A 20,474-nucleotide genomic window follows, 5' to 3' on the forward strand; every position below is an offset into this window, starting at 1 on the left:
ATAAAACTTATTCACTATATATATGTAGTGTAAACTTTTTAAAGGTCCACTGTTCATTTTTAATGAAACTACAGTATCACATTACGTACCTTTTCACTATATATATGTAGTGTAAACTTTTTAAAAGTCCAGTGTTCTTTTTAAATGAGACAATTGTCACATTACATACCTTTTCATGTTAGCAATACTACTTTGTTTGTTACTTTGTTTGTACTGCAATCTTTTCATCACCAGATATAAAACTTAATTCACAATATTGTAAACTTTTAAATTTAAAAGTCCAGTGTTCATTTTTAATGAGACCACAATGTCTCATTACCAACCAGAGTCGCCTAGAACTTGCATAAAAGATTTATTATTGAAGGTGCAGTGAAAAGTTGAAAAGGTACAATTGAAAAAGTTCAGTAGGTAGGTAGGAAGAGGCCAAATAGAACTAACGAAAAGCAAAGTACAGACAGTAATACAACCACGGGCCAAAGTATTTAGTGTATAAAACTTGAATGTGACATGCAAGTTGAAAATACTAGTGTAAATATGATAGCCACACATAATGAACTTTTGAGTTAATAGACACATACATTAAACATTGTATGTTGGTAATAACATTTTGATAAAAGAGAGGCAGTGAGGATATACAAATGTTTTGTAATGATTAGGCCTCAAATTATGAGTTACTTATACTCACAAGGCATTTTCAGTTTATTTAAACTGGAAGTCTGTTGATATGTTGAACAGTACTGTGATGCCAGTTTCACAAGTCTTTAAAATGAGAAGGGGTAAAATAACAAAATTATGACTAATAGTTGTGTGGCTGAATGTATGCAGACAACATATCACATGGAAATGTTTTGCAATATTAACTACTACTATACCATTTTAATAACTAGATTATTGTGGGTACTTGAAATTTTTAATGCCACGTGCATCTTGGGAACATAAATATCTTCCCAGCATGAGACAGCTATCTGCTATACAAAAAATATAAATATTCTTCCATCATTTGTTATTTAACTGTCTTCAGACTTTGTGTTTTACAGATATGCGTCTGAAATTTGTAACATTACTGATGCTTATTGTGCTGTGTATAAGCCTTGCGATTACTGTGCTACGATTTGGTATTGGAGCTCTTGAGGATAATTTTGTATCTCAGCTGTCAACACAGTACGAGTCTTCAGCACAATTTATGGCCTTTTACGGTCTCTTGAATCTCTATCTGTACACAATGGCGTACGTGTATTCACCATCAGAGAGAGCTTTAATGGGTAAGTTTTACACTGGATTGTTTTTACAAGTAATGTTTATTACTTCAGACTTACTTGGTAATGCATTATTACAAGCCATTAAATTTGACTTGTTTCATCACAACCCCATCAGTCATAAAATGTCCGCAGACACAAAGTCCTTTTGTTTTCTAGACAGATCAATTATTCATACATGCAGTTCCTTGATCCACTTGTAAGAACCAATAACTTTTTCATCGTTTGAGTCTGTTGAATTGCATGCTGCTCTATCAAAATCTCCCAGCTCCTTTTTTTTTTTCCCCGCCAGGCAGTCAACAGTTTTCAGTTATCAGTATTCATATTTAATGACTTGTTATAAGCAAGAGGCAAGTTTCAAAGTGCTTTCCCTGTTTTGTTGTGTGGATATTACTTTGGGTTTTCTGCTTTGATTTATATATTTGGTGTTGAGTATTATAGAATTTTTAGATGATTGTAATAACACTTTCTTTCTTGATGACAATTATGTCTGTCTTGTTGCTAGCACAGTCTGACCTTGAAAATCTGGCATTCTGTGGTCTGGGAACTCCCAAGATCTGAGACTTTTTTTTAATCATCCGCCAATAAATCTTGAGCAGCTACAAGGGTGACCCCACACATTGCAATTTTTGGATTGTGGAGCTGAAGCTTGCTCTTTAAATACACAAGCACATTTTATTTCCAACAGAAACATTCTGTGAAACTTATAAATATATAGCATTAAAACCAACCGTAATTTGCACACATATAGTATCTTCCAATCATTAAAATATTGTCCGTAAACATGATTTCATCATATACATTGTGTATGCATACTATAGTGCGAAATGCTAACACCATGCTATGTGTTCTATGCCTGTCTCAGTTTCAGTAGAGCACGGGGGATGGGTACTAGGCCCCCCGCGCGAATAACTGAAACCCCTATAAAAATGTTAAAATCTGTAAATTATGTTAGTTAAAACTCAAGAAAAACCCACTGAAATTGTTTATACCTGTTTTTTTAAATAGTTTTATTGCAAAAAAGTGCATTTTAAGATGAAATTTATTCAAATAAACAGGAATAGGCAAATTTTCCGCAAATAATGGGGGTTACAGTGGTACCTCGAGATACGAAAGGCTCAACTTACGAAAAACTTGAGATACGAAAGCAAATACGTAAAATTTTACGGCTCTACATACGAAAATTGCTCAAGATACGAAAGGTTGTTGCTGTAAAGTCCAAGATTTGCCATGAGATCCTTCTCTCCTATTGGTCAGCATCCCTCCCATCATGCATCTACTACGTAGCGGCGTGCTTCGGCCACTGCACGGCATCATCTGTATCGTACGCACACGGTATTCGTTCGTTCTAACGATTTCGTTTATTAACGTAAATTCGTTAGTGATTTCGTTGTAGTATACTTTATCGTGTTGTGTGAGAACTTTACTCCATACGTATATGTGCTACATAACATAATTACGTACAGTATATACGTAGTCATGGATCCCAAGAAACTTGAAATTCACGGAAAGAAGAGGATGCTCTCTTTGGAGACGAAGATGGAGATCATCAAGAAGTATGAAGCTGGTATGCGACTGAGTGTGATCGACAAGGAATACGGCCGTAATTCGTCAACAATAGGCACCATCCCTTAAGTAGAAGGATGCCATCAAAGCAGCTACACCTTCCAAGGGCGTCAAAGGAATCGATAGTGTGTGTGTGTGTGTGTACAATTGAGAGAGAGAGAGAGAGAGAGAGTATGATTATTGATATGCTTACAGTTGGATTAATTATATCACAACACGTCGACTTACTGTTGGCAAACGGAAGGAATAAAAAAGGGAGACTGCAATCACTCACAAGGCCAGTGCTATTTTCGGCGATTTGATTGTGCAGGCGGAAGACGAGGGAGGGGAAGGGACTTCAACGCCAACCCCAGAGTTCAAGGCTTCGCATGGCTGGTTCGAGAAATTTCGTAAACGGACTGGCATCCATTCGGTGGTGCGTCATGGGGAGGCTGCCAGCTCGGACACGAAAGCGGCCAAAGCCTTTAAAAAGATGTTCGACGAGATGATGACCAAGGAAGGCTACAGTTCTCGGCAAGTCTTCAACTGTGATGAGACTGGCCTTTTTTGGAAAAAAATGCCTCGTCGGACATACATCACGGAGGAAGAGAAGAAGCTACCCGGGCATAAGTCTATGAAAGACAGGCTTACGCTCGCACTTTGTTTGAACGCCAGTGGGGATTGCAAGGTGAAGCCCCTACTGGTGTATCACTCCGAGACTCCTCGAGCCTTCAAGGCCCACAAAGTGTTGAAGGAGAAACCTCCAGTGATGTGGAGGGCTAATGCAAAAGCCTGGGTAACGAGGCTTTTGTTCACCGAGTGGGTAAATCTGTGTTTCGGCCCGACTGTGAAGAGTTTTTTGCAAGAGAAGCGCCTCCCCCTGAAATGTCTGCTGGTGTTGGACAATGCCCCTCCCCACCCTCCTGGCCTCGAGGAAGATATCCTAGCGGAGTATTCCTTCGTTAAGATTCTTTTTCTTCCGCCCAACACCACCCCTCTCCTCCAGCCCATGGACCAGCAAGTGATAGCGAACTTTAAGAAGCTGTACATGAAACATCTTTTCAAGAGATGTTTCGACATCACCGATACCACAAACCTCACCTTGCGTCAATTTTGGAAGGAGCATTTCGACATCGTCATTTGCATCCGACTCATTGACCTAGCTTGGCAGGAGGTTTCAAGGCGAACCTTGAATTACTCGTGGAGGAAACTCTGGCCTGATGCCGTATCCGCCAGAGACTTCGAGGGATTCGACGTGGGCGAAGCTGGTGCTGCAGAGTCAGAAACAGTTGACAATCCCGAAACTGTTTTGGAACCAGATCTTGACAAGATCGTTGCACTCGGCAAGTCCATGGGGCTGGTCTTCGACGAGGACGACATCAACGACCTTCTCGAGGAGCACCAAGAGGAGCTTACGATGGATGACCTGAAGGAGTTGGAGGCCATGCAACATAACGTCGTTCAAGAGGAGTTCTCTAGCAGCGGCGAGGAAGAGGAGGAGGAGCCTATGACAACGGCAGAAATTAAGGATATTCTAGGCGCTTTTCATAAAGTGCAATCGTTTATTGAAAAAAAGACACCCCGAAAAGGCTCACACAGGTCGTATGCTTGCGTAGTTCGATGACGTTTGCCCGAGTCGTTTCAGGAACATTGTGAAAAGTAGGCAGAAGCAATCTTCCTTGGATCGTTATTTTTTAAAGAGGCCTTCAGCATTAGCAGGAGTAAGCAAAAACGAAGAACCAAGTGATAAAAAACAGAAAGTTGAAAGCAAAAAGGAAGAACCAAGTGATGAAAAACAGAACGTTGAAAGCGGTGATGAAGTTGAAATTCTGTAAAAAAAAAAAAAAAAAAAAAAAAAAAAAAAAAAAAAAAAAAAAAAAAAAAAAAAAAAAAAAAAAAAAAAAAAAAAAAAAAAAAAAAAAAAAAAAAGTAAAAAAAAACTACGTAAAAGTAAAAAAAAAAAAAAAAAAAAAAAATACGTAATTTCTAGATTTTTGTAAGTTAAGTGTTACAGTTTTGTTAAGGTGTTTCGTAAATTTTAGTTTTATAGTTTTCCTTAAATTTTTTATGTGTTTTCGTAAAGTTAAGTGTACGTACGTACGTACATTATCTGCCGTTTGTCCTCCTCCTCCTCTGCCGCCACTATCGGAGATAGCCTCACTCGAAAGGTAAGCTTCCACATTTAACGTTACAGTAATAATATTTCTTGTACACTAATATACACTTTATTTACAGGTTTTGGATTTTTATTCTTAATTTAGGTATTGAATGGTCCAAATTGTTGTAGTATTTCATTGTTTATAGGTCAATTTAGCTTTATTATGAAATTTAATGGGGTGTTTTTGGAGGGCTTGGAACGGATTAGCCATTTTACATGTAAAATGTGTTCCAAGATATGAAAAACTCATTATACGAAGGCCGCCTCGGAACAGATTAATATCGTATCTCGAGGTACCACTGTATTACTGTATAATTTTGTGTTCTGTATACAGCCAGCCCCTGATTATCGGCGGGAGTTCTGTTCCTGGGGGTGTGTCGATAAGTGAAAACCTCTATTAACCGAAACTCTGCGATTTATAGCGCCATAAGCCCCCTTTTGATGCCATAAGGTGTCTTATGGCACCGATAACTGGAACTTGGCCTGTTATGGCGTCATAAATTGCTGATTTTCATAAAACCGCACTGTCGATAACTGTGTCCGCCAACAACCAGGGACTGCCTGTACTGTATAGATTGCCCAGTGTTTCTTGTGTTTATAGCTGTACATTTTTTTTTATGTGATGATTGTGTGCATAACTTATAGTATGCAGCAATCAACCTGTCAGGGTGTAACAAGAAGGGCCTGTCACTGTCACTTACTTAGAGAGAGAGAGAGAGAGAGAGAGAGAGAGAGAGAGAGAGAGAGAGAGAGAGAGAGAGAGAGGAGTGGTTGGTTGTCTTGGTTGTTGTCTCATTAGGCTGTTTGTGTTTGTTGGAGGCAATAGGAAGGGTTTGGATGTTTTGTGTATTTGCTATTGCTATATCGTGTTTTATGTTTATTTGTTGTTGAGATAATATGGGGAAAGTCTGTGTCTGTGGTTTTATGTTAGTTAATGAGTGAATTGTTTGTTGGTGGGCGGTTGGGTTCGTCTGCGGACTCGGTCGTGGAGCTTTGAGGGAGTCAGAAGTGAGCAGTCTGTATTTGGCAGTCAATCAAGTGAGGCAGATTTTTTGGGCAGTCAGTCTGGTCAGAGGTATTGAATGGCTGTTGTATGTTTTCTGGATTGTTATGATATTGTGTAATTGAGTTTGTTGTGCTTGTGTCTGTCTGAAGGTTGTTGAGATTGTGAGTTTCTGGTGTGTTTGATTTGTGAATTGTTGTGTTTGAGAGTTGTGAACTCTTGATGTTGATTGGTGTGTGTTTGTGTTATTGATTTGTTGTGTAGTCTCGATAATGATTGGTGTTTGTTTGTATTAGAATTGTGGTGTTTGTTGATCTGTGTGAAGTCTTGGTGTTGTAGGTGTTTGTTTGTGTAGTGATTTGTCGTGTTGTTTTGAGTTGTATAGTTTTGGTGCTTGTTTAGTATTTTGGTGTATTGATATTCAGTAGTTGTTTGTCTCAACGACTGTATCCAGTGGACAGCACAACGTCTCACCCTGAATTTCTTGGTATATGGTGAGGACATGGATTTTGAGAGTAGTTTGCTTTTCTCACTGAACCAACCGTCCTGTACTTAAATAGTAACTTGAAGAGGAAAGTGTGGCTGGGGGAATATTGTTAGTTGGTATGATTAAAGCAAATAAGGGGAAATCTTAGGACTTGACTTGCTTAGCTCAATTCTGCCACAGGGAGACCTGTCTGGTTCTTCTGCATGAAAGTCATTTTTTTTTTTTTAAGGTCTTTCTTTCTTGGCTTAGGTAAAGGAATGACAGTCCAGCAGTATGCCATTACCCACTTCCCAGCTTGCCTACTTGTCTGTGCTTCCTGCAACTGTTTTGCCCAGTGATTGAACTACCCACTCTACTCATGCTTTGCTGTCGGCATAACTTATTTGTCCTATCCTGCCCTACCTGCTATGGATCCTTAGGTATTGGTACTTCTTTACCTTATTACAGGAATCAGTCTTCTCAACCATGTCAGAAGTTATCCATGCCCCTGACTTCACTTTGTGAGCTCTTGAGCACAGAGTAAAGCTGGCCTGCTTCATCACCACATATGACCAGGGCACCTCTTTTTATGCATACCTGTACTAATGAGAAGTCTTCTACACTCTGGCCACAAAGATTAGATTCCTTAGAGATGGTTCTTACAGAACTGAATGGGCACAGCAGCATCTCATCAGGGTCTCAACCAACTAAATCTCGAAGGGAAGTGATTGATAAATTCTCACATCTCTTGGTTTGGCACCAATGGGCTCTGAATCTTTGCTAGAGACTCAGATATGAAAGAGAGAGAGAACACAACTCCCCTTGTCGAGGCAAAATCCAAGTGAAAACTGTCTTCAGTATCAATTCTCTTGTCTTAGGAACTTGACAGAGGTTTGAAGGGATGCCACTTGAAGCTCAGTAACATATCCAACCTTGGGGCCAAACCTCCTGAATGGGCAAAGTCTGTCCACGCCAGAGATAAGGCTGAACAATAGTATTTTACTGCAGAACTGAGAGGCAGAAGTCTGTGATTTGATGAACAAGACACTCTTGACTGGAGAGAGACCCCTTATACAACACCAATCATAGAAGATGGCAAACTTTCCTTGATATTCATTCAAGGGGGAATGACTGATATATAAAGACATCTCTCTAGTCACTCTATGAGAAAAGCCTGAACTGCCTGGAGGGTGGGACACAGAATCCTGTTTTGGCACCTCGACTAAGAATTTTAAGATTGCATACCATTCTGATTGTGGCCAACAAGGAACCACCCGAGTCATCTGAAGACCTGGGTGTGATGAACACACTGTTGATCACCCTGTGGAGATTGAAGAGTAGAAATGCATATACATCCAGAATGCCCTAGGGATGTTGAAGTGCATCTTCTATTTCTGCCCACAGATTTGGGACTGGGAAACAGAAGACTGGAAGTTTTCTATTCACTCTGGTTACAAACAGATCAACCATGTGAGAAGAGTTATCTTTAACAATCTCTCCACTCCTTAGGGGTGTAGGGACCACTGTGTCCCCACCACCTGACTTACAACTAAGTTGGTCTGCCAAAATTCTCAACCTGGTTGACAATTTCAGAGCTTCAAAAGCTTTTATCTGCAACATCAATGGCCACATGGTCCAAGACACCATCTCCCAGTTTGTTGATATAGGCAGCAATCATTGTATTGCTCATTGACGCTACTGAATGCCCCATCACATGATCTTGGAACATTTGAAATGGTAACTAAGTGCTTGCGTGTCGAAGATGCAGATTGTGTGCCATTCATCCACATAACTGAAATTGATTCTCATTTCAGGTGTATTCCATTAAACAGACACATTTCTGGATGGAAGGAGCTCAGTGATGCTTCCTTTATGAGGTTTCTGTCATCTAGCCACCACAAGAGGTCCTCCTTATTTCTCAACTCTCAGTCAAGAAAGGGATCTCTGAGAACAGAGCAGTGCTACTTCAGTCGCCACAAGAAGAGGGATCTCTGAGAACATAGCAGTGCCTCTTCAGTTGCCACGTTAATGACTGAAAGTGAATTCTCCCTTGAATGACACATGACCTAGAACCATGTACTCAGCTGAGTTGGTTGTTCCTGTTTAGATAAGAGCAGTGTCACTACCTCTCTTGAGATTACTCAGACAAGAGCATAACCAGATACTTAACTTGTGTGGGATTGAAAATGGACTTCTGCCATTTGATCAAGAAGAAGGCATTCCCAGGAGGATGCCAGAGCTCACCAACTATCCAGATATTGCAAGAGACTATAGTATACCTTTTGAAAGGGACCCAAGCTGACATGTAGATATTGATAGTTCAAAGCACAAGGGCCTTGAACTGAAAGATTGTCTTATTGCAGGTGAAGCAGAGGTACTTCCAAGAATCCTGATGAGTGGGTAATTGAAAGTATGCATCCTACAGATATACTGAAAGCATGAAGGCACCTTCTCTGTTGGAGTCTAACATTGAATGTAGAATTTCCATACTGAAACAGATTAAAAAGACAAATTTTTCAAGTAATTTGTATTTTTCCTAACATTCAAACATGAGATCTTTACATGTGGGATTTACTTTCAGCGTGAGCTGTAATGGCAGTTTAACTTTAAACAAGGTGGATATTGGTAGCTGGCTACTGACAGAAAGGGAGGAATCCCTCCCATCCAGATGGTATGCATTCACTTTATCTTTTGGTCCAGGAAGCAGAAAGAGGAGTGGCTAGAGGTGGGCCATTTATGTAAGTAAAAACCTTAGGTTTGTATATGTTAGGAAACATAAGGTTAATTTACAAATTTGTCATTTGTTCTTAAACATGGCTTACTCCTCGGTAGGAGGATTCTGAGCCATCTCTGAACTGACTGGTAGTTTGCCTCACCTGGGGCCTCTTTCCTGGTCATGTAAAATCAAAGGAGATCCATGCCTCTGATCTGGTGAACATGTGTGATGTTCAACTGCCAGACCTCTAACTTTGAATAAAGAGAAGGTAACATCATTGATTCGAAGATAGGCTTGGATGAACCTGTATTGTCGGGGATAATAAAGCTAAACAACAGGTCTGTGCATTGCCTTTCCATCTTTCCCTTTGCTACAGATAGGGCAGGAGCAAGGGAGTTGCATCTATTAATAAAAAAAAAAAAAAGCTAGATTATATAGACAGGATACTCAGTCCTCTAGAACACCAGCATGCATGCCTGTCTGGCATGTAACAGTTTGCTAACTGTACCATAGAAGGGTATAAAAGAGATAGGAGGCCAGTCCCACACACACTTCCTCTTAGATGATATGCCATCTGTCGTCCGCAAGAGAGGGGTGATCTATGTGACTGCTGAATAGCCACAACAGAACCCAAGGAAAAAAAAGTCTGAGGATCTATGGGAAACATCCCAAAGGTAAAATGGGGGCAAATGTAGTCTGTTGTGACTGCATTCCCATCCTTAGTACCTATCCAATGGATTCTTTCCTGAATGCTAAGGGCAGACAAATGCTTTTGACCTTATGAAATCTTGCCCAGAATGCACTGTTGTCCACCAAATCAGCTGTGGAGCATGTCTATTTGATCATACACAGACACCATTTCTTGGCTGAGTTGGAATCAAAGCCAAGTTGTCAGCATTAGTCTGGAGGTGAAGTCTTAAGTGGTAATGCAAAAGACTTTTGGGCAATTGGTAAACTTTAGGGTCCTCAGAAATGGAATGTTCATACACTTGATCTCCTGATGAATCAGGCAGAATTAGGGGAAGTCGTAGGCCCAAAACTTGAGAGACATCTCCTAGATGCCCTCAGCATTTGAAGTTCCTAGGAGGGCACTCGTCCAAGTATTGCTTGAGGGATAGAAGAGAAGTACAAATCTGTCAAATCAATATTAAAGCCAAGCTTAAAAATCTTCCTTAAGGCAGATTTGGTTGTAGTAATGGTACTAGCAGCTAGACCTTTCTCAAACAAGGTTCTAAAGAACGAAATTGCCAGATTCGCAGCCATCTTTTGGGCATCTGATTCTTTTAGAAAGATGGCTAATTTCTTTACTGCAGAATCATACTGTCTGAGTGTTGACTCTCTTTTATCTGATTCTATGAACAGGATGTTTAGTGGATCGACACTAGCAACCTTTTGAGCCGCAAACTTCATGAAGTCCATAAAGTTAGGGCATTTAGAATTCTTGAGGAAGCTGACACAGTCCGACTTTGTACTACTTGAGTCAGTTCTGGACAGGGAATCCGTCTGGGACGGAGATTCAACTCTAGTAGAAGAGGAAACCAATTGCTCTTCGGCCAGTTGGGTGCAACCAACGCCACCTGTCCTGTGAAAGATCTGAGTTTGTGCAGGACTTTCATCAGGAGGTTTACTGGTGGAAATAGGTAAATTTTCTGCCAACTGTTCAGTCTATGGACATCGCATCTGTGGCGTGAGATAGAGAGTCCAGGTTGGGAGCCACATAACACGGGAGTTTGTGATTGGACTCCGTGGCGAACAGGTCTACCTGAAGGCCCGGGTGATTGCAAATCCAACGGAATGACTTCATGTCCAAGGACCACTCCGACTCCAGCGGAGTCGTTCTGGATAGGGAGTCTGCGATGACATTCCGTACTCCTGCCAGGTGAGTAGCTGACAGGTGCCAATGATTTTTCGTTGCTAACGAAAAAATTGCAATCATTACATGATTTACTTTGCTCGACTTAAAGCCTCCTCTGTTTATGCAATGAACTATCGCTGCAATGTCCGAGACTAATCTTACATGACTGTTTTTGACTGGAGCTAGACATTTTAAGGTCAGAAAAATGGCCATTGCTTCTAGGACATTGATGTGGAACTGGCGGAATGTATTCGACCACGTTCCTTGAACCTTCTTGTACTGGGAGTATCCCCCCAATCGCTCAGAGAGGCGTCCGTGTGGACTATCAGAGACGGTGGGGGAAATTGCAGTGGCACTGACTTAGAGAGACTCCGGGGTTCCATCCACGAACGGAGCCTTTTCTTCAATATTGGCGGAATCAGAGAGATCTTGTCTCTCAATTTGTTGTTGGCTCTCTTCCGCCAGACTCAATTGATATCTTTCAGCCTGGCTTTCAACAGGATGTCTGTTATCGAGGCAAACTGAAGAGAACCTAGAATTCTCTCTTGGGTATGACGAGAAGCCTTTTTGTTTTTGAGAAACTGTCTTGTAGCCTTCGCTATCTCTGCACTTCTTTGATGGGAGAGATAGCTTGTGTGAGGTTAGGTCCCATTGGATTCCCAACCATTGAAAGCGGGACGCCGGGATGAGACGAGACTTTTGTTTGTTTATATGGAAACCCAGGTACTCTAGGAATTCTATTACTTTGGCTGTTGCTTTGCGACACTCCTCATCGTTGGTTGCCCAAATGAGCCAGTCGTCTAGGTAAGCTACTAACATTACCCCTTGGGCTCTTAGTTCTTGCATTACTGTCTCTCCTAGTTTGTTGAATATTCTGGGCGCTATGTTGAGCCCGAATGGCATGACTGAATGAGTAAGCTTGTTTTCCTAGTCTGAAGCCTAGGTATGGAGAGAAGTTTCTTGCTATTGGAACATGATAGTAAGCGTCTGTAAGATCTATAGAGGTGGTGACGACCCCACGGGGAAGTAAGGTCTGCACCTGCGAGACGGTCAGCATGCAGATCTTGTCGCATTGAATGTATGAGTTGAGACGGGACAGGTCCAGAATCACTCTTCGTTTGTCCGAGTCCTTCTTTGGTACACTAAACAGACGTCCTTGAAATTTCAGGCAATTGACTTTCTTTATTGCCTTCTTTTGAAGGAGATCTTTGGCATAGTCTAGTAGGTCTGTCGTTGGAGCCTGGTGGAGGAGGCCCTTTCTCCCATTTCCACCCCAGACCTTTTGATACTATGCTGTGGGCCCATGAATTGAAGGTCCAATAGTCCCGAAAGAGATACAGCCTCCCACCCACCTGCGGGGTCTCACTGGTTGGTTGAGGTTTTACCTCCCCTGCCTCCCCGAAGCCTCTATCTCTAGAGCCAGCTCTCTGCCAGAAGGTACATCTGGCTCTGCTACTACCTGCATGTTTATTGTAGCCACGAAATGCTCCTCGTGACTCAAAGGAGGCGTTGAAGGCAGGGGAGGCTACTTAGGCGGTTGAAGTCAAAGGTTGCCGAGTCGGTGGACTCTGCACCAGGACAAACTGCTGCTGTGGCTGTGCCTTGGTTATTAATAACTTGGTTATTAATAACTTAATTTTAAGAGTACATTTAATTTTTCTTGTCACTTTACATTGGTTATTAAACTTAATCTTAAGAGAACATTTAAGTTTTATTGTTCCTTATATCTTTTGATTTTGTATCTTCCAAGCTTGTATGGCCATTCTCTGATACTATTTCACCGGCCAACACAGGTCGAACCCAGAAAAGGGATTTTGACAAAGGAAAAATCTATTTCTAGGGGAAGACCTGTGTCGCCCGGTGAACCCATCCCTCTCTTTTCCTGGTCCCCACCCTGTAGCCAGCCCAAGCTTGGGTGCGTAATCCAGGAATGAAGCCATCGGGCGTGAGTTGTTGTAGTAGCGAGCGGAAGGTAGATGTTGTAGTCCTTGTAACTGCACTTGCCTAGAGAGGGACTTTGAAGGGAATCTTCTAATTGGCAGAAAACCTGTGGTAGTGGCCTCCACTCGCCCCTGTGCTTATACCGATGCCCTATGGGTGTTCGAGCTGAGGGTAGTAACTTCAGCATTCCATTTAGCTTTTTTCTCTGGTATATTTAGCATCTATTTACACCTAGAAATGCGTGCTACAGGAGCATTTCACCGGGCGACACAGGTCTTCCCCAGAAATAGACTTTTCCTTTGTCAAAATCCCTTTATATATCTTCCAACTTTATCCACAATATTTTTTCTAATTTCTTTGCTAATATATTATGGTCTACCTTGTCAAAAGCTTTTACAAAGTCTAGGTAAACCACATCTGTCTTTTTTGTTTATCATATTTTAAATATGTTCTCATGGTGGACTAACAGTTGGGTTTGTGTACTTTTTCCAGGTACAAAACCATGTTGTCCTATATTAAACAAATTATTTTCATTAATTTTAGTTTTCTTCATTACCTTTTCATACACTTTCACAATGTGTGAGGTTAGGCTCACAGGCCTATAATTACTTGCCTCTAGTCTTGATCTGCTTTTGAAAATAGGGGTAATATATGCTAATTTATGTACATCATAAATCTTGCCTGTATCTACACTTTGTATTAATATTGCAAGCGGCTTTACAATAGAATGAACTACTTTCTTTAGCAGAATGGCAGGGACACTGTCTGGTCCAGCTGCTGATCCAATTTTAATTTCATTAATAGCCTGCACAACATTGGCTTCATTAATACCTGTCTGATAATATTCACTATTTTCATCTCTTATTTCTGTATATCATCATCTTCATTATCAATTCTAGGTGTGGTACATATTCCCTTTTTTTATTCGTTAATCGCCCTTCATTTCTTAGAGGGCCTATTTCTACTCTTCTTTTATTCATCTTTTACACAAATGAGTAAAATAGTTTGGGATTTTTCTTGATATTTTCTAGGGTCTTTTCTTCTAAGTCCCATTTGTTCATATGCAAACAAACCTTCGGTCTTAACAATAGGATCATTTTCTAGCACCTAGCTGGATCTGCAGATGAAAAGCAAGGAATCATGTGAGATCTGGCAATGCGTGCATATATCACGTGAAAAGTGGTCAAGGACCAGACACCCGTGCTACAGCGTTCAGTCTTTTCATACATTCAACTTACCTGTCAGATATATACATAGCTATCGACTCCGTCGTCCCCGACAGAAATTCGAATTTCGCGGCACACGCTACAGGTAGGTCAGGTGATCTACCGGCCTGCCGCTGGGTGGCAGGACTAGGAACCATTCCCGTTTTCTAATCAGATTCTCTCTGTCGCTGGGAATGTAAACATATGTTTACTTTCCCTCCTGATTTGATTTTCGTGTTTCATCACCATCGATCTTCTGGGCCAACTTTTACAGGGAAGTACTGGATCGGTGGTTCGGCATACGCTTTTAATAACTTTTTAATAACTTTTAATGAATTAACTTCGAAGTTTTCGAAGAATAGAGGATGTGTAACTACCGAAGTTTTCGGTAGACAATTACATAGTTTGCAAGAAAGGGAAATATAAATATTTATTCATTGATAAAGTGTAATAAATGTTAGAATTTGATTGAGGAAAATAAGGTAACTTCCTATTTGAGGAAGTCAGAAAAACATAGAACTAGATATGTTTTTTTTTAGAAGCTTTAATAGCTCTCGTTCTGACGAGCAGTTAGAATATTAACAGTACTAGTAGTGTAGTTTCCTCATCACCTTCTTACTTCACAGAAACTACAAATTCATTTGCAATTTGAAGATAAAGGAATGTAGCTCAAGATACGAGCTATTATAAGGTAAGAAGTGATTATAGTGTTCCCCATTGCAATAGAGGGTGCGTCTGATCGGCTCTTGTCTCGCTCCCAGGCCTAGACCTCTTCCAAGCTCACAGGCCCAGAGGAGAAGGAATGTCGAAAGCCTTACGGAGGTTACAGAGAATCCCCACCGATCAGGCGTCCCCTCGGCAGGTTCTGTAGGACGTCCCAGACTGCCAGGGATAGCCATTGGAAAGGCATCCTAATTCAATGTGTTCCCCTTATTATTATCGTCTTGACGAATAAGGAGAAAAAACATTCAACGGCGTAGATTAAATGAAGATGCAAGATAATCTCGTCTGGCTATCGGAACCTCAGAAGAGACGGAGAAAGGAAGACATCATTCGATAACAGTTGCGGTAGAGGCATTGCCCTATCCGGGTTCGTCCCCCCGTACAGTTGGACGGGGGGGGGGCTCTATCCCATGGGGGTTTGAAATATTTATTTCAATAAATTCCTCATCGGTACATGTATATGAAAATATATCTATTCTGAGAAGAACGAATTAGATATTAAAGAATATTTGTTGATCGAATGAATTATATGGATCTCGTTTAGTGATTACACATATATATATAACTTTTAAGCTTCTAGCTCCTTGGGCATGAAGCTCCGGTAACGAGGCTCAATGCGCCTAAAGCGTCTGAAACAAGGCGCAAAGCGCCTGAAACGAGGCGCAAAGCACCTGAAGGGCCTGAATATAGGCGCAAAGCGCCTGAAGCACTATGAACCAGGATCTTCGGAAATGGAAGTCCTTCTCATTCAGAAGAAAGGGAGGGCTATGTCGAAAATGGAAGTATTGTCGAATTCTAAGCAAGAACAAATGTACAAGAGATCGGAACCTTCCGCACACAGAACCTTCCGCACAAGCGGAACCTTCCAGAAGGCGGAAGATTCCAGATTCAAATAACCTTCCAGACGTACAGAACTTTCCAGGCGAGGATCGCCTTTCAGATGCTCGGAACTTTCCAACAAGAAAACTTTCCAAGCGCGATACGTCTGCTAGGATCCAGGAGTATTCGGAACGCGATACTCCTGCCAGGCACCAGGAGTATTCCGACGAGCACGATACTCCTCCCAGGCGCCAGGAGTATTCGGAACGTGATACTCCTACCAGGCGCCAGGAGTATTCCGATCACGATACTCCTCCTAGGAAAGCGATACTTCTGCCAGGCGCCAGGAGTATTCCGAGCACAATACTCCTCCCAGGCGCCAGGAGTATTCGGAGCGCGATACTCCTACCAGGCGCCAGGAGTATTCCGAGGACGAGGAGTATTCCGATTGCGATACTCCTCCCAGGCGCCAGGAGTATTCTAGGCAAGATACTCTTGCTTAGCGCCAGGCACTTTCTCCTACAAGAAGAGCCTGACAACCGCCAAGAGTCCTCCAGGCGAAAGGTGAAAGACATTCGAGGCTTCTCCTGATAGGGACGGGAGTTGTCGCACAGGCGCCGTCGCCCTTGTCAGGATCGTCTTAATGCAATAAAGGCAAGAGCAAGTTCGGCTTTTTCCAGGCAGGGACTCAAGATGTAGCACAGGCTGCCGTAGCCCTTGTCAGGTTGGAGTCGGTACTGCTAAAAGCCCTTCACCTTTCGAAAGGAAGCGCTCTCCTCCGGTTGCTCAATCTTCTCCCAACTTGAGGAATGGAAGATCGAGCAGAATTGTGAGAATTAGTTCAGTATTAGTAAGAGGATATTAAAATCATCCTCCTTCTAAAAAATAATGCAACCAACCATTTACAGAAAGAGGGGCAATCGTTTGGAAGTTGAACAAGATTCGTACGAGCTCTCATTCATTGATTAGAGGCTCTTCCAGATAAGAAAGGCGTAAAATACGGACTTATCTCCAAGATAATAAAAGCTGGAGAGATTCTCTTCGATCCTCGGTTGTCATTTGCGATCTCTTTCGTCTAATACTCATTCGGGATTATTGACGAAAAGAACGAAGAGAGTAAGATTTCCATTCTTTCTCTGCATGTCGGAAAGGAAAGAATGTCGTAGAAGGCTTGCTGTATACGACTACTGAATGACAAGTCATATACGCATACCATTGTTGCCTTTCTGGTTCGCTACGGAATTATCTATATCCTTACAGGATTTTCCTAGTAAGGACTTCGCTTAAAAGGTTTGTTACGACAATACCTACTCAGCTTTAGTATTTAACAAAGGTTGTTTGGCTTAAATTTGCATTATTGAGAGCTTTCTTAGACTCGAGAATAATTTTATTATATCCATTCATTGAAGGGAGTAACTGGCAACTCGGAATGAATGCAGCCAGGCAGTGAACGAGACGGCTGTAATTGTGAGCCAATCCAGTACCATCCGGTTCTCGGTCGTGAACGATTGGTTACATCTCTCTCTCCTAAGGGATCGAATGCTTAACCGTATATTCGCCCTACAATCAGGGACTTATCCACGAATTGAGGGGATTTTTAGGCAAACATGAATAACATCGTATTCGTTTTGCTAAGGATCTCTCTCTGCCTCGGCGAGGAAAGAATGTAGTAGAAAATTCACCTTAAGATAACGGTACGGTTAAGCCTTATGCACACACCGTGGTTAATTACAGAGTTCCTACTATCCTCACAAGAGTTTCCTAGATGAATGCTGTTTACCACAATGTGACGGTATTATAAATGATTTTAATTCGGCAGAGCACGATTTAACCTATTTCGAAACAGACACGGAACGTAACGATCCTTACCAGGTTCGATGCGGGATTTTGCACGTCCGTGAGAACCTTTTTGATCGACGATAATAACTGTTAACGTATGTTTAACATTTATTGGAAAGAGTTGTCAGACCCTGCGGAAAGTATTCACAGATCTCTTCGCAAGGCAGAAGATGAACGAGCTTCTTATAGATTGCTTCGGTTTCCTCGAAACAAGAGAGGTAGCAAGATACGCCATCTTTAATTTAAATAGGGGAATAAAGTTTAGTCTTTTTTCCCCTAGTTATATATATTCTTAACAGATTTTAAAAAAATTAAAAATAATGGGCGTCAAAGGAAGAAGATGAATGCATCATTTTGGCAATAAAAAGGTTGGATTCACAGAGGTCACGTTCTTCTTTCAGCATGTGTCGGAAGGTTTTTCTAAGAGAATAGAGATTTTATCGGAATCTATTATAAATATTGGACCTGAAAAACCTATCCACTCTGAGTCTGTCTGCGTGCAGTCTAACCAGAAGTAAATATGAATGAGAGGATTTTTCAAGGGAAGCTTGATAATTCCTTTAAATATGTTAAAGACATAGAGTTGCTGCAGATCGTGCTAGATGGAAAGGGGAAACTGTCCTTCCTTCCGATAACCGTCTGTGAACCACATAATGGTTTTCTTCCCTTTCAGAGGGAAGAATCACTTGGGTATTTTATGCTATCAATGAACACAGTAAAAAGATATACTCTGTCTCGACAAAGAATATTAGAGATAGTAGAGAATTAAGATCTTCGGGATCTTATACAATACCTCTATACGATAAGAGTAAGAGATCTTATACTTAGAATGGGATCCTAATTTGGGCCTCAGATTCCGTGTTCCGACAAGATGGAACTGCTCCTAATCAAATGTTTCTCTTGGTCCTAAACGATCAAAAGGACAAGTGAAATTTTGGGCTTTAGAATCTGGAATCAAATTCTATGAAGACTCGGCAATGGGTTCTGGCCAGCATAGTATGTTTGGCAAAAGAACTAAAGCCTTTTATTCCTGGATCAACGCTTTCAGATAGAGGTTTCGTTGTCCGGGTAATGTATTGACATTGTCATCTACAGAAGAAGACAAGGTTTAAACGTTTACTGACAGAGTCTTTGGAACGCGATGAGGGCTCAAACTACTTCCCAAAAAGGTCAGAGAGATACATTCAAGAGCTAGAAATCAGGAGTCCTACCAATTTCAGCTCAGAATCTCTTTAAGCTTCCAGGCTCCTTCCCTTCCTTCGGGCAAGGATAGGGAAGCTTCTGCAACGAGAAAACTCAACAACATTTAGGAGGAGAACTCGTTAGCAACGGAAGTATTCAATAAGGATCCTCCTCGGATCTACTGGATGTAGCTGACTAAATTTTGATGAATGTGCAGGAGCAATTAGCGTCTTTGGTAGGAGTACTTTCTAAAGAGCCTACTCGTAAAAAGGATGACAGGCTTCCGATTAAGAGATCCAAATACCGATCTCCTGTCGGGCGCAACGAACCCTACAGGGGAGTTGTCGCACAAGCGGCCATCTCTGGGGGGAGCGGTGCGTTAGGCAGGCGAGACGTGGGAAAGGAAGTAACTCCTGCCAAGCGTCTGGGCGCCAACTAGGAGCCAGGCGCCAAGTAGGCGCAAAGAGCCTGACTTTACTGTAGATCGTTCTAGGCCCAGATCTTCATCCAAGCAACAAGAGCCAACTGGAGAAGAGAGAACTCCTGATAGGAGTATAGCGCCCGCTAAGCGCAATATACTTGCCATTCGAAAGGCGCATTCCATGAGCGATACTCCTACCAAGCCACAGGAGTATTCAGAACTTGATGCGCCTTCCATAGGTCAGGAGTATTTGGGAAGAGATACTCCTGCCAGGCGCCTTGAGTACTCTGACCTCGATACTCCTCCCAGGCGCCAGGAGTATTCTAGACTTTTTACTCCTACCAGGCGCCAGGAGTATTCGAAGCGCGATGTGCCTACCAAGCGCCAGGAGTATTCTGAGCTTAATACTCCTAACAGGCGCCAGGAGTATTTGGAGCGAGATGCGCCTTCCAGACGGCAGGAGTATTCGAGGAGTGTTACGACTGTCAGGCGCCAGGAGTATTCCAAACAGGATACTCCTCGCGCCATCAGGCGCGAGGCGCCAGCCAGGCGCAAGCCAGGCGCTAGGCTTCATCCAGATGAGATCCAGTTCAAAGAAAGTCCTAGTCTTCTTTGAAACAATGGTGATCTCTAAAGCACTTCATAAGTGACTTGATGATACCTTCAAACAGCTGAGAATTTAAAAGCTCATGAAGTGCGAGCTTTTGCAAATTCTTGTTCTTTTCGTAACAATATGTCAGGGAGACATATTAGCTTTAACATATGAGAGATGCAACTATGTGTTGACTGCTCATTACACGAAGGACTTCAAGTTAACCTACGGGAGATCCTTCTCTCTTGGTTTATACGTATCAGCGGATACGTTGCTGGGATAAGGAGCCGACACTGATCCTTTAATAATGAGTTGAATTTATTTTAACTTAGTGATTTTTTTTGAGGTTTGAAAGGAGTTTGGGGGATAACTCTTTTTCAATTTTAGCTCGAACCCTCATGTTAGGAACAGGTGATCGGGATCGGTGTTGCGCTCCTTAGTTATGCCAATAGGCATAGGCATGTTGTCATATAAGCGGATTAGCACCCATTGACAAATGCCAATTAGGCTCGACCGAGTAAGTGGATAAGACCCCATCGGTAGACCCACAAGAACTCTTGGCCACAGATCACTATCTTGCTAAGGCTCTTGAGACGAAGCAGACTCCTATACAATAGCTAGGAAGTCGACCCTTCGTCTGGAAACACAGAGGAACCAAGGTCTATAAATACCTACAACACATGTTGTTTACCTGTCTAGTCAGGAGTTAGCTGTCTCTTGCCCTCCACCAAAGGGTGTCAATCAGCTATGTAT

General features: G+C 41.9%; 1 protein-coding gene and 1 long non-coding RNA gene across 2 annotated transcripts in view; one reads left to right on the forward strand and one right to left on the reverse strand.

Moving 5' to 3' along the window:
- LOC135221667 (transmembrane protein 181-like) overlaps positions 1-20,474 on the forward strand; it is a gene marked incomplete in the record, with an annotated part of 158,577 nt that overhangs the window by 123,592 nt on the left and 14,511 nt on the right. The window contains 1 exon segment of the mRNA XM_064259374.1: positions 1,038-1,262. Within this exon segment, the coding sequence (XP_064115444.1) occupies positions 1,038-1,262 (225 nt within the window).
- LOC135221668 (uncharacterized) overlaps positions 1-20,474 on the reverse strand; it is a 133,515-nt gene that overhangs the window by 21,823 nt on the left and 91,218 nt on the right. The gene's annotated exons all lie outside the window — the stretch shown is intronic.

This window comes from Macrobrachium nipponense, chromosome 3 (genome assembly GCF_015104395.2).
Source record: "Macrobrachium nipponense isolate FS-2020 chromosome 3, ASM1510439v2, whole genome shotgun sequence".
NCBI classification, from domain to species: Eukaryota; Metazoa; Arthropoda; class Malacostraca; order Decapoda; family Palaemonidae; genus Macrobrachium; species Macrobrachium nipponense.